The 14641-nt window shown below is 37.5% G+C and overlaps 2 protein-coding genes across 4 annotated transcripts in view; both read right to left on the bottom strand.

Moving 5' to 3' along the window:
- The window catches only part of upf3a (UPF3A regulator of nonsense mediated mRNA decay), a 9794-nt gene extending 6962 nt beyond the window's left edge, over positions 1-2832 (bottom strand). For all 3 annotated transcript variants that reach the window (XM_015037077.1, XM_015037079.1, XM_015037078.1), the window contains exons 1-5: positions 2625-2832; positions 1247-1353; positions 1059-1165; positions 752-850; positions 463-573 (exon numbers count right to left, since the gene is read on the bottom strand). In XM_015037077.1, coding sequence (XP_014892563.1) covers positions 463-573; positions 752-850; positions 1059-1165; positions 1247-1353; positions 2625-2765 — 565 coding nt within the window. In that variant the 5' untranslated portion in view covers positions 2766-2832. The remainder of the gene's footprint in view (positions 1-462; positions 574-751; positions 851-1058; positions 1166-1246; positions 1354-2624) is intronic.
- A 993-nt stretch (positions 2833-3825) lies between these two features.
- On the bottom strand, positions 3826-12023 carry cdc16 (cell division cycle 16 homolog (S. cerevisiae)). The gene is made up of 18 exons (XM_015037076.1): positions 11682-12023; positions 11451-11505; positions 10387-10484; positions 10261-10299; positions 10014-10151; positions 9298-9457; positions 9108-9202; positions 8251-8384; positions 7852-7931; positions 7714-7763; positions 7549-7622; positions 7340-7465; positions 6567-6719; positions 6288-6351; positions 6140-6201; positions 5695-5830; positions 5287-5377; positions 3826-4593 (listed from the first exon to the last, which is right to left on the bottom strand). Exons 1-18 carry the CDS (start codon positions 11727-11729, stop codon positions 4340-4342), a joined length of 1857 nt encoding a protein of 618 aa, XP_014892562.1. The 5' UTR covers positions 11730-12023; the 3' UTR covers positions 3826-4339.
- Between the last annotated feature and the right edge of the window lie 2618 nt (positions 12024-14641).

Genomic DNA, 14641 nt, shown 5'->3' with positions numbered 1-14641 from the left:
ATATCTGAAGTTAAACCTTTGACATGTTTGGAGTAAGACTTTTCAGTTAAAACAACACAAATTCATTCCAACAGAAAAAAAAGAGCAGATAAAAATCTGTCCTGCAACTATAGATCAGTGTTTTTCTTCCGTAGTTTCCCAACATTTTAACTTTAAAAACAAAACAAAGCATCACCTGTCAGGCAACAAACAAGTATAAAATACATAAAGTAAATATAGTGAAACGTAATTTATCATATAATATTAATATCATCTCATTGTTGGTATTTGGGATATGGATTTTATTGAAAAATGTAAGTGTGATAGGATTGTGCTTTTGCATTTACTTACTTCTCTATATACTGTCTACTTGTTATTATTTATTTATTTTTTTGCAGGTCGTAGTAATATTACAAACGGCAATAAGGTCAGAAAAAGTCAAAATAAAACAAAATAAAATGTCCAAAATGTGTGATGTTGTACCAATGAGCTCTCTGGTCTTAGCTTCTATCTCCCCAAGAAGAGTCTCAGGATTGGCCATGGACTTCTCCTCATCACAGGAGTAGTTTTCCAAAAATCGCTTGTATTCTGGATCTGAGTGAAATTCAAAGAAAAAAGAAAAAAAAAAAAGAAGGGACATGAAATACAGTTTAAAACGTTTATACGCTAAACTTGTGCTGAATTTATTCTAAAGACATACAGGAACAATGTAAATGCCACACAAGATTAGTACATTTAATGAGAATCGATCTATTTTCCTCTGTTTTCCAACCTTCTTCAATGCTTCCGGCTTTGGCATCTTTCTTTTTCAGCTTCTTTTTGGAAATCTTCTGGAAAGGCGCAAACTCTACCACAGCGGGGTATTCCTGACCTGGGTCAATATTGAAATACGAGTCAAATTAAATAGACCAGCTGTCAAAAGGCAACAATGGCAACAAATGGTCTAATTCACCTTCATAAAAGTCAACATTTATCTCCAGAGATTCTGTTTGTATTTCATACAGCTGAACGCCGCAAGTCAACATTGAAGGCTAAAGCTGTCAACACAGACAAAATGGGCTTGGAAAGAATTAAAATACCCTTATTGTCGATAAAGACATAGCCATCAAATCGATCCCTGAACAGCAGGATGTCTTCTGTGCTTTTAAAGTTGATATAAGCTCGGGAGAAGAGGTGGGGATAGAGACTGTAAAGGCAAAAACCGGTCAATAAACGAGGATGAAAACAGTAGACTATTGAACCACAGGGCTATAAAACCTCACCGTACCTTTGATCTGCTGGGAAAAACTCAAAGTAGTCATAAGAGGGAAGAGGACTGAGATGCTCTTCCAGTTGTTCCTTTGACAGGCTAGGAGGGAGTCTTCGAATAACCACCTGAAAAAGACAACAAAAAAAAGTCATACGTGTGTTTTTCCTATTCAACGAAAAGTGCAGGAAATGAATTTTACATCAAAGTGATTAAAGTTTTGACCTCCATAATTTAAACCTTCAAAGTGTACGTCACAGTCACGATACGATCTGCGCCTTAAAGGTCTTTCTGGTGACCTTCTTTGGTGTAAGAATGACCTTCAAGGTTGTTATCAATTCATCTGAATATAAGTCAGTAACCCTGTGTTACTGATATGAAGGGATGTGACTGAACTCCATCATTATTTGGATGATATTTACATCTCCGCTGTTTGGAAAGCTGCTATTTATTGGCTCCCCTGGTAAACAGGGGATTCAAATAAATTAAGCTTTTTTGTATCTAGAGAGATTGTGGAAAGTAGAATGGTCAAAAACATACTGAAAAATATGACAGAACAACATTAAGCATTGCTTTGGTTGTTGCACAAGCCAGTGATAGCACTGGTGTATTTTTTAACACATATTGTAAATCTAATAATAATAGTATGGAATGACAAAGACTCAACACACAAAGAAAAAAAAAGCAAATACTAATCAGAATTAATGTTGATGCCAATTTTCAACACTCATATGATTGGAAAATCAATGCCACGCTATTGATACACAATATTTCTTGTGTATCATAAACATCAACAGCCTTATGTTCAATGAACACAAATAGAGCTCAAAATGAAGGGACTCACAATGCTTTACAATATATCAGTACATGTCAGTTTGTTTAAAACGCTTAGATCCTTTAAAAGGTGGTTCATTAACTACATTAAAACATATTTTGATTTACATATTGTGAGAGTCATCAACAGCTCCTGGGTTCCCCCTGCTGTTAAACTAAACACTGGCTTAGTTCGCTTATACCTCGGCTGGTTCTGGACACTATGGTACAATACGGTGTAGTTTGCGACTTCTTGAGATACAGGAGCAAAAACTAAATAAATAAGCTTTGTTTTTTTTGTTTTTTATATGAAGGAATAACAGGACATTAAGCTGTGCAGCGTTTACATGATTCTTTCGTTAGACTGTCACCTATTAATGTTAGCTTCATAGCAGAAACATGTCCAATAACTGTAGCACAGAAACAATTCAAAAGGAAAAATAAAAAATAAGAGTCTGCATAGCTTTCCCACTGCGTCCTAAAATTCCCCTCTTCTGATCCTGTTGCTATCCTTGGTGCTGAAACATCCTTTCCTCCCCTCGAGTCTCCATGTCTGCTCTTCGTAAACAACAGCTCGGCTATGTACCTTCGTAAAAACCTCCTTCTTCTCTTCTTTCGGTTTAGCGTTGGCGGGAATGTTTTCTTGCTCTCTTGGGACGTCTTTTAATTGTATCTCGAAGATGCTTTTCTCCTTACCCGCGGTCATTTGGTCCTTATCAGACCTCATTTCTTCCCATCTCCCTTAAATTCGCTTGGCGTTAAGCCTTACCGTGTCCTCGCGAGACTATAAGAGTCAAATATCGCGAGTGGTAAGAAAATGCTTTTTTGCTTAATGGTTTTTACAATTCTTTCTGGTTATTTAGTTGTGTGGAACGTTTTCTGAATTCTCTATTTACACTGTATGTGTATACTAAGTCTAATTTATTAAATTAATAAAAACAAGAACTTCACCTGAACTTATATCCAGTTTGAGGTCAGTCTGTATCAGATGCTTGGAGACTGGTGGTTCTGTTTGGCTCTCGGATCGAATAGGAAGAGCTATAAGAAGTAGAGCTGCAGGAGTCAAGTTCTCCAGACTGGTTCCCTACCCGCCTGTAGGAATCTCGGAAGGGAACTGAAAATAAATGCACAGTGTTGCATTTCACCTAAGTAAAAAAAAAAAGCCAAGTTTTCTACCTCTAATTTTTCACTGTACCCATAAACTCACCATTAAGTAACGTGTTCTTTCCACTGCTGGTATCGAAACGCAGCCGGGGTCCCTCAGGTGAGGATACAGAGCTCTTCAAGTTGGGGACAACAGTGGAACAGGTTTCCGGATCTTGACAGATCCGATCGTTGGTGTAAATGCCGGTCGTCTTAGACGGAGTACAGCCCATTTCTAATCCAACTAACAGGCATGACATCCATTGAAAGGCGCGCTGATCTCGGTTTGCACACAGGATTTAGGAGAGTTGTCACCAGTGGCGGTTTTTGCATGAATGGATCTCAGGTGAGCCCCTCCTTCCGTTGCCCCATCCACGACTGAACACACGCCTTCTCACTGATAAAACATTAAAACATATTGATCTTATAAAATAGGATCTGGATATACAGATGGATGAATGAATTGATTTCAACAAACCCAAGAATATACATATTCCAAATAAAGGTTTCTTAAATCACAACCCGTTTTAAACATCTATGTATTTCATCCAGATTTAACCAGTTGGCATAATGTGTTTACATGCTTTTCTAATACTAAATGATATTCCACACACAGGGACAGACAAAAACAAGGCATACGAAGATTTTAAGATAAATGTGTGGTTTATTGTAGTAATAACCAAAAATCAAATCAGATTTTTCTCAGCCAGCTCTTTCGACAGAGTGAAGATCCACAGGTTAATCAGCAGGGAGGATCCTGCCTCAGGCATTAACCGAGTGACTTTAAACGTCCTTGTGTTGCGAGGTGTGTGGCTGTGTTTGTTCCTGTCAGGGGTCCACATGTTCCCAATGTTTTTAACCCCCCAAGTAAAATGTATTCAACCCTTGAAACAAGGCATGTGTTCACCTCCCCCTCCTTTAAAGTGCATTCTTGTGAAATTGTGGTACAACGCCATGTGCTGCATACAAATTCAGCCACTTATATGTTAAAAATCTTCACAAGAGCATTCTGATACAAAAATAACACACAGAACGGGGAGTCCACATGGTGGAGGACATCTGCTAAGAGTTTTTGACCGACTGCTGTCCTCGGGGCGTGGACATGTGTAGCTATGACGACCAGTTGCTACAACAGTTCCACCTCCTGACGGGATGAAATCACGTGCTGGCGTCTGATAGGGTGTCCAGCATCACGTCGCTCTCGTACATGTCACACTCCAGCGTTAACGAGAGCCGGAGAGGCGTCTCCAGCATCATCTTTTCCTGATTGGACGCCGGCGTCTCCAACATCGACAGGTTAGTCTCTTCCGACCTTGGCGTGGCTTGAAGGTCAGTCGACTCCGATGTGTTCAGCATCTTCATCAGGGCCGGGGTGTTCAAGCTGCCTCGCACTTTGTCATTGATGTCAGTGCCTTTTTGAAAAATAAATAAATATTTTTTTTTAAACTTGCAGAATTAATGCAAGTATTGTTCATGCTTATTGTTTTATATGGGTATTTGAATTCAACAACTGAACTAAGGTAAAACCATTGTAAACCACTGCTCATATTTTCCTACAATGCTTTGTCTTATAGATATTCTAGAAATGATTTTATAACTCATTTATATTGCTACTTATGATAATTGTGGACATTTGCAGAATGTGATAGAGTGGAAACACCTTTAAGAAATGAGCCAATATGACATAATCTTCAGCAAAATGTGAAACATTCCAAGACTTTACTACCATTTCTAATCGTAGGGCACTATGAAATCTGTTTTATTACTTTACTGATAAATGTTTTTCCTGAATTTCACTCCCTTTTCTCTGCTTTCCATTCTAACTATATTAATTATCCAAAAAGTGTGTAATTATGGATCGAATGGACAAAATCTAACAAAGCAGCAATCATAGGATCCTATCTAGTCATCTAAAATCATTCTTAACTTAGCACATCATATCTACATGTCTTACATTAATGTGAACATTTTTTTTAGATTTTATTTTTGTTAAAACAGCTCCTTAAAATATGAAGAATTTTTTTTATTTCAGACCAAGTGAAACTGCTAAAGATATTCAGAGTAAATATAAATATATATTTATTGACTTCCAATATAACACAAACCTATATATGCATCCGTGTCCCCGATGTACATCTCAATACAATGGCCAAGCATCGTCACTGAGAAAGTGTCGTCCCTTTTCAAACCGAGTGCCTATCATAGAAAATAGCAATTAAAAAAAAACAAAAACACAATAACTCTGGCAACAAAAAAAAAAATAAAATAACCTACATCAATCCAATCTCAAGCTACTTTTTATACCCCTGTCAAAATTGTAACCAAGCACCAACAAAAACATTTCATGAAGGTTCTATAATTTACTTGAAATATTTTACTTGTTCAAACTAAAATGCTTACAAATACATCCTTACAAATACTTCTTACACACAACCTCTCTGGTTTTAACAACAACAAACTACCAACCACACGAAACTGCACCAAGTTGAGAAATCAAAGTCTTTTAAACCCACCGTGTGAAAGTAGTCGATCGCACTTTCAAAGTCCCCCATGAGGCTGTGCACGTATCCTATGGCGGAATAGGTGGAGGCATGCTGTGGGATCAACACTAGAGCTTGACGATGGTACTCCAGAGCCTGGTCGTACTTTCTAAAATATTAAGTTTCAAAAAGCTGTTATTCAAAGACTGAATTTAATAAACTAACATAGAAGATTGACTAACATTTAGTTCTTGTATTTATCAGATGACACAAAGCATTCCTACAATACCTTCGACTGTTCAAGTTTCAGTTTTTTAAACAAGGATGCTTTTTCTCCCCCCCCCCACAGCCTCAGAGGCTTAGCAGTTAACAGATTAAAAATAAATCTATAGTAGGTTCAAATACAGCTTACAAGGTGTTGATCAGTTTATATTAGGACATAAAAAAACACAACACAATTTAATGGCCGTGTACTTACTTTAGTTTTCTACACACGTGACCCAGGTTGTTCAACAAAGGTTCCCACTTGTCCACGGTAACCTTAAATTAAGTCAAAAATTAAATTATAAGTAATGCTTATGCAGAACGTGAGTTTTAAAGCCATGTATTAAATTGAAATGAATCACCTCATTCCCTATGGCTTTGATTTTCTCCATTGCATCCAGAAATAACCTTTCTGCCGTTTTCCACCTGCACCAGTCGAGGAGGCAAAACATGCAGATATTTTATAAAACAGCAGCTTATGCTAGCAATATTTGCAGAACACTGTTTGGTTATTTGATCAACAGTGGTAAATTCAGTAAAAAGGGTCATCAAAGAAGCTGCACAAAGACTAAAATTAACTTTTAAAAAACATTTATCTATTAGGAATACTGTGTTTTGTCTGATTGGACCAATATACTCACTCTCCATTTTGAAATGCAACCACTGCCACCTCATGTATGACAAACGGGTCTTCTGGGGCAATACTAAGCGCCTGGCTGAAAAAACGTTCTGCCAGTTTGGAGTTGTTAGTCAGACCGTACTCCAGGCCGATGTAGAGCATGGGTAAGTGACATCTGTGGAAATCAAACAGATTTAATGTACAAGGAAAACATGTAGTATTGTAAAAGAAAGTAAAACTTGGCAAAAAAAAAAAAAAAAGGACCACGACAATGTAAATAAACTTGTTTTCAAACTGTTTAAAGTAATCAGGAGGAGCCATTGTATTGGGTCTGAGTTTGATATCATCATCTTGAGGATTTGAGAACTTATTTTTTGAGTAGGAAAGCTAATGATCCAATAAATCCAAATGCAAAATACATTTCTAAATATGTCTGTTTATACATCATCTCGAGGTATTTTTGTTGTTGCCTCGAGTGTATTCATGCAAGAAAAAGTCTGAGTACTTTGCATAGAAGTAAATATTTTACTAATTATCCCTGCTCAATTGATTGTTACCACAGAGACCAAATTATATGGTAACAATTCAACATGTTTAGGCATGAAGGTGTAATGAAGAGAATTTACTGAAGTTCACACTGACCATAAAAATCAGGGGGAAAACAAACAAAAAAAAAAAAACAAGATTTGAATGTAACTTGATTATTGATGTGAGTAATACAGAATCTGCTGCTCAAAGTAAGAGACTGGCCTAAAAACAAGAGACAATATCAAGTGGGAACCAGTTGCTACCTACCCTTTCATCAGCTGAGCAGCAGTGAAGTATGCAGCCATGGCTTGGTCATGCTCACTTTCCACTGCAAAGGAGTGACCATAGGCGATCCACGCAGGACCATAAGTTCTCTCTAGAGTGGTGGCTTTGCTGCAGGAAATAAAAGTTAAAAAGAAACCCGACTTCAAGAGGAACAAAGCAGGACACCTTTTCTTTTGACTGCAAATACCTACCTAAGGTATCGCCTAGCGTGCTCATTTTTGTTGCCAACCATGAGATAATAGCACCCAACCGCAAACCAGGAAACCTGAGAAAAAAAAAAGTCACTTAGTTACAAACACAAAAACAAGCCATTGCTTGAATTTCTAAAGAAAAGATGGAAAACAAAAAATACGTACTGGATTGTTGGGGTACAAGTCTACAAGTCTGTGCGAGAGGTAAAACAACTCTGCAATGAAAAAAGAAAAACTGATCAGTCCTGTTAACTCTAATAAATGTTGTCTGTAAATGCATGCAACCTACGCGAGTTAAATTACCATTTGCTTTTCCAAGCTCTACCAACGTTCCTATGTGAACTGGTAAACAGTTGGCATGGAAAGGATCTTTCACCATTACCCTGAAAAGCAAACGTCGTGCTTTTAAAAAAAATATCACATCTTCTGAGTCAAAACTAGAGGTTAGGAGACTTTTACACTTCCTGTTTTTATGAAGTGGGGGAAACAACCACCTTTTGTACAAACTGTCACACCTTCTGTTTCTTCATTGCTTTTGTCAATTCACTGACATTTAGTACAAATGCAAAACAGGAACTCTGACTGCTTAACAAAAAAAAAAAAAAATGTTTTATGCAAATTTTCAGTGGAAGTACACATTTTCCGTTCAACACCACCAATTTATTAGGAAAAAAAACAAAAAAACAAACAACGGACACCTACGTCGATGTGAGTTTGTAGCACATCTTGAAATCACAGTTATAATAATGCCTCTCAGCAAGAGACACGACTACATCCAAGTTGTCTTGGAGACCGTTGACCATCTCCGGCACCACCAGATCGCTTGGCTTGTTGTACTGCAGAGGAATAGAAAACAACAGTGCGTGAGTTGGATGTTCTCTGCGTGATAACCAAGAGTCAGATATAGATCTGTACGAGAGCAAAAACAGGAAAGAAAGGGTTCTGATAAAGACTTACGGAAATGTGTTACTATTTCAAACAAAAACACACAAAGTCTGGCCTTTAAATGGCCAGGGTAAAAAAAAACAAAAAAAACAAGAGGAACTGACAAAATATAAAGACGACTTCAAGCATCCGGTCCTGGTAGTTTGAGGCTAAAATAGCAAATAATCTATGTAGGATTCCTTTGTAGATGATGTAGATTAAATATTTCCTGTTAAGGAGACTAAAGTCCTCAAGGTCCAGTGTCCTGCAACTTTTAGATTTGTCTCTGCTTCAACACACCTGATTTCAATAATCAGGTCAATAGCAGGACTCTGGAAAACTTGAATGCATACTGACGGGGGGGAGGAGAATCAACCATTTGATTCAGTTTGTTGAACCAGACACGCATCTAAACGTTGCAGAATTTCCACCATCTCTAGTTTTCAAATGCATCAACCAACATATGTACTTGGGTACTCTGCTTAGGAATAGGTGCCCTGATACTTAAATGGGGGTCATGTTATAATTTACTACATTCAAAACTGCTATATCTATCAAGAATTATTTTTACTATTTATGTGTTATATTATTTTTTTTTGTACAAAAATAAATAAATCAAGAGCAGAGCCTCCTACCTTCTTTAATTTGTTCTCAAAGAGGAAGTGCAACAGCTCCTCTTCTTCCTCAGTACACTGCTGACTTAGAGGAAGCGAGTCCAGGAAGTCCTTTTCTGTTGCAGGAATGTTTATGGGAATGTGAATTCATTATAGAAGTACCAAACAAATAATAGGGGGCAATGAGGTCATCGGAACAGATTAACCTCACCTTCCTGTGCCGTCAACATGTGGTGGGATGTTAAAAGGTCAAAGGCTTCAAAGCAGTAGACATCAAGTTTCAAGGCCTCTTTGTAGCTGAAGGTGGCTAGGGGCCTGTTGTCCATGGCATCATAGATTTTACCCCGCAGGAGGCAGATGGAGCTACTGATCTAACATTTTTCAGAGGGGAAACAAAATTTGGAAATTATTTTAGTGTGTTTTTTTTTTTTTTTTTTTTTTAAAGAAATAACTGTTTAAAAACTGATTTTGTAAATCTTTTAATTAAGCATTATACATTTGTACATTAAGATTACTCCTTAAATTTTCTTGGAAAAAGAAGATCTGTCCAAACACTCACATTTGAAACAAAATTATTCGCTAAATTCCTAAAATATTAGCACAGATGCTTCAGTAGTTTCTCCAAAATCAGAAATACACATGCACCAAAATTAAACGCGTCTAAAAACAGAAAAGACAGTTGATAATATCAAGGCTTTTGGGAGCTTCTGATAGGTCAATTCACAACATAAAAGTTAAGTGGAACTCCAAAAGTTTGGTTCATCTTTGAGCCGACTCCTTGTTCTAATCCACTCTGCCTATTTAGACAAGCTTCAAGTTGGGAATCAGTCACATCTATGCCAGTGAACTCTACTTACTGCACCACTATGTAGGTTGACATATAAGATGTTATATTTGTAGAATATTTCCAAATCAAGTTTAACTTACAGAAGCAGGCGACATGTCCCATTCCTTTGCAGATTCTGTCCCGCTGTCGTCCTTTTCACTTTTATCTACTAATTTCTTGTTAACAGGCTCCTCTGCATCCAGGATATCCAAGGCCTGCTGGAACTCTTTGGCAGAATACTAGTAAAAAAAAATAAAATAAAATAAAGGAGATTCACCTATGTGATCATCCACACTAATACACATGCATGAAACATTTTACAACTTCCATATTTTTTAATTTACTTACGTGACACCTAGCAGCAAGATACTGACAAGCTCCATACAACTATGTGAGAGAACAGAAAACTCAATTTACGGCTCATCTTTTTCAGACAGGCTCGCTTTGATGTGAAAAGCGTCAAATGCCGCCTACCTTGTCGAGTTTCCTTGAACGGAGGGCGTGTGAGGCTCTATGGTACTGTGAGGTTAAGTAAAGGCACTGAGCTAGCCAGTAGATATCCTGGGGATCTTCTGCATGCCAAATAAAGAAACCCCATCGTCACATTTTCATGCAACAATATCATTGGTGAGAAGTTTAAAAAATTCCATTCATATCTGACATAAATTATGAATTTTCTTTTCTAATTCAAATCTTAAAAGCTGTGATGATTTGAATCTAGAAGGGTGTAGACATGTTGACATAAAAAATGTGTCAGGCACCCTGAACAGAGTAACTCTCTAATGATGGTGGCGGTCCATAAATTCTAATAAAAATGATTTTCACACAGAACAGAAAAATACTTAAAATCAATGCAGTTGATTACTTTTCTAGGACGTGTAGGGACCTTGTGTTTTCATTTCAGTCGTGGTGGTCCAAAGCAACGCTGAAATTCTTACCAAGCTACCTTTCCAACTTTCGATTATATTAGCAAATCACTTAAAACTGAGTGTGTTAATAATGTCAGTACCCTCAGGTTTTCTAGATTATCTCTTTTGCTCACAAAATGACCGACTGTAAACACACCAGGTAGCTTCGACGGTAAGCTACTCATACCTGAACAACTCTAGTTTTAACAGAAATGCCTCATTAACATTATAGAAGAGGAAAAAGAGCAGTAGCTTTTCTTTTGAAGAGTGAATAAATACATCTCAACAGATAAGGAAGGAGACAGGGCAAGAGGATTTTAATGGTAGTATTTAAGACGATTTCTTTTTTTTTTTTTTTTTTTTAAACAGGGATCAACAGGTCAGTTTCACTGAATTGATCCCACTTCTCCTCCTTTGATCAGACCTTGCTCTAGAGGGGATAACATGATGAAACCTTGACAACTGGAGCCACGGTCAACAGGTTACCAAGATGCGCCCCAAATCCGTAAGTCTGCCCGCTGGACAGGTAAGGGGTCAGTACTCTGGATTTAACGCTCTGCAGGCTCTGAAGGAGCAAAAGTTCCGGTCGTTGTACAAATTAATTTAACAAGATAACCGACTGCTACTCACCATGAGAAAGGGATGCTATCTTGTCGGCCCAAAACAGCGCACTTTGATACTGTTGCTATAAACAAGCACATAAGAAAACACAAGGTTAGTTATATACGCAGTTTTCACTTATGTTAGAGTTTTCGTTTTGTTGGTAACCCGGTGAAATGTGAAGCTTTTTTTCCGTCAAGTGTGCTGGGAATTAGCATCTGCTAGCAACACAGAAACCAACAAGGGCTCCAGTTCACTCACCTGGTCAATGTACTGCCGAACTCGTTTTCTGAGTCTATCGAGGTTCATTTTGTTTTGTTTTAAGTTGACGCTGTGATTTGTCTTAAAATAGTGACATTCCTGTTGAAGAAGAAAGCTGCACACAGCAGGGTACGCGCTAACTAGTTAGCCTCGGAAAATCAAATCCGCGGCTTCTCCCTGCAGCGTGTGTTCTGCTATAAAGTATCGTGAAGAAATTCGAGTAGGACAAACAGTTCCGCCTCAATGCGTTCCATAATTATTATTATTATTATCAATCAGTGTGAATTATAATTATACACATAAGAACACAAAAAGACTGTAAGTTTAAACCATAGTGGTTACATACAAATTTAACACCAATGCACTTGTAAACACAGCTGAATCACAACTGTAAATGGTAGCAAAAAGCAACACTGGGAGAGGCCTACATTACCCATAGAGACATGGTTATGGTGACAGCTGGTCAATTACCCCCCCACCCCTTTGGTTTTAAATTAACACGTTTAAAAAAAAAAAAAAAAAAAAAAAATTATGTGAACTGGACAAATACATTCAAATTCAGGGACAAATATATTTACAGAACAAAATTAATTAACACATGTAAATCCTTGGGAGCACTAAGCTGTTTCCCTGAGGCATATTCATTTCCACAGGTAAGCAGTGGTTGAGCCCAATGACGTATTTGTTACTTCACTCAAAGATAAAACAACATATTAACATTTGCTGCAGGCCATGGACACTTCATCATCTGCCTGCAAATGTAAACATTTTAAAGTAGTTTATTCAGTTGATGGAACCACAGGGACTACATGAGCTGATGGCAAGACAAAGGAACAAAAGAGCAGTGTCACTCCATTGTAACAAAACAGCTTATGTTTTATGTTGTAGAAACTTTGTTTGAATTACTATTCATGTAAAGAAAAACTACAAACATCTGGCCCAGATAAAGCTAAAGGGAATACTGATGAATGAGTTCCGTTCAGATGAGAACATTTCATGAATGAACGTCCATACAACACTGACCTCTGCTGACCAAATGAGGCTACAACAACATTTGGTCCCACAAAGACGATTTTTGGAAGCAATTTAAATTCTATTGCAGAATGAACACCTATTTACAATACCAGGTCATACTTTGTGTACTAAAAGTGAGATAGTTGTACGTACAGTCACCAGAAACAAAAATCTGCCACATTTAAATTAACTGAATGAAAAATATTTTTAAAAATTGCAGTAAGATCTTGACAGTATCTGTATTTCTGCACAGAAAGAGAACTCATGAATGAATTACATGCAGCAGGGTTAGTTTTTCTATCATTTACCATGAAATAAAATAAATCCATCTGTGATATTGAAGCCAGGGGCTAAACAGAAACATACAGTTATGAAATGTGGCACATTGTTGCTCTTATGACACATAGCATGCTTCCATGGGATGACCATAATAACAAAATCTCAGCACAAATGTTGTCTTTTGTGTGTTTGTAGAGGCAAAAAATGACCAAACACACACAAAGAGTCACATTAAGAAAAGCACAATTCCTGTTTCTCATATGCGAAAAAGATTTGTTGAGATGTTGGAGTTTTGGGGACTTTGCACAACCTTTGTATTGAATGAAGTGCATCTTTATTCATTGCGAAATCATACAGTACAAAGCACAAAGAACAGTTTTCTTTTCAAGGCAAGACTCTGCAATCTCTGAAGGTTATTCAAGAAGGTTGCTGCTCCACGAGGGAAAAAACAAGACGTTGGATTTGTTTTATGCAAATGTCACAGATTTATACATCTCCAAAGCAAGACCTCCTGTGGAAAAATCAGATCACAAGCTTATTTTGCTCTGCTTGGAATATAAACTCCTTGTTTTTTTAGGGAACCTGCAACGAAGAGAATTATGAGGAAGTGGTCACTGGAAGCTGAAGACACTCAGCATCCTTCTTTTCTGACCAAACACATCAGTTTGTCTGTCACACCTTAAATGTTTTACCTCCCACCACACCTCCCGTTTGTCTTCAACCAAGTTAGGAGATGCTGCTCCTCTTTTTGCCTCCGACTTGTCTTGTTTCTAGAAGTCAAGTGAAGAGGCAGCTGGAGGAACTGAAGGCTGCATGTCCAGATGATGTCAGCCATAAAATCCCCACCCATCAGTCATCAGTGGCTATAGAGAAACAGAGTTAGGCTAAGCATTATTTCCATCATGGGAGAAAGAGAGGAGTATAAATACTTTGGTGTTCACCTGGTCAACAGATGCAACAGTAAAGCTGTTGCTTTACTTCTTGAAAAAAACTCAGGTCCTTCAATGTTTGCAGCAAGGTGATGTATATAATCTACAAGTCTATTGTGGAGAGTGCAATCTCCTCTGCAATCAGAGCCCGGGACTTACAGTATATAGAGTTTGAAGGGAATTGACTGCACAACTTTTTAATGGATTTCCAGTTGGTCATTATAATCATAGAACTTGTTAAATTCAACTTTGAGAGACTTAGGGAAAAAAAAAAAAAAAAAAAAAACTTTCCACCATTATCTGAAACATTTGCAGGCTCTGCAGGCACCTCATTAATGGAGCTTGTTTTCATGCCCAGTTCACTACAGCAGGGGATGCTGCCAGTTCCAGGAAGTCTCACTGGTGGATCTTCCATTGCAATCTTCTGGGAACAGGTGCAGAGAAACATTGGGCTCTCTGGGACTGGGGAAGTACAGTATGATCTTCTACTTACATAAACACTCCATGTAACAAATAAATGAGTGTGTATTTTCATGAAAAATTATTAATAAAGCTAAATATCGATGTATTTTATAATGCTTTGCTTTAAAAATCTATCCACTTTGATCGTTAGCTGAAAATGAAGGTAAGTTTATCAAATTTGTGATTTTTTTTTTCCGCACAAATTCAGCATAGCGGCTGACATCTCGGGTAGTGACTGTGTTTCTGCTGATTGGGGGAAAAAACAAATTGCTTAAT

Source organism: Poecilia latipinna, unplaced genomic scaffold (genome assembly GCF_001443285.1).
Source record: "Poecilia latipinna isolate Pla-1442-1.1 unplaced genomic scaffold, P_latipinna-1.0 Scaffold391, whole genome shotgun sequence".
NCBI lineage: Eukaryota > Metazoa > Chordata > Actinopteri > Cyprinodontiformes > Poeciliidae > Poecilia > Poecilia latipinna.
Note: the sequence above shows the minus strand (reverse complement) of the source record. Positions and strands in the feature narration are given on the sequence as shown.

What these genes read in the sequence shown, in the direction of transcription:
- cdc16 (XM_015037076.1), bottom strand. Translation starts at nt 11,729, where the DNA reads ATGAACCTCGATAGACTCAGAAAACGAGTTCGGCAGTACATTGACCAG. An exon ending in GCTGCTCAGCTGATGAAAGG is followed by an intron (nt 6,720 to 7,339) that starts GTAGGTAGCAAC and finishes TGATTTCCACAG; the next exon opens with ATGTCACTTACCCATGCTCT. An exon ending in TCAAAGCCATAGGGAATGAG is followed by an intron (nt 6,202 to 6,287) that starts GTGATTCATTTC and finishes ACTTAATTTAAG; the next exon opens with GTTACCGTGGACAAGTGGGA.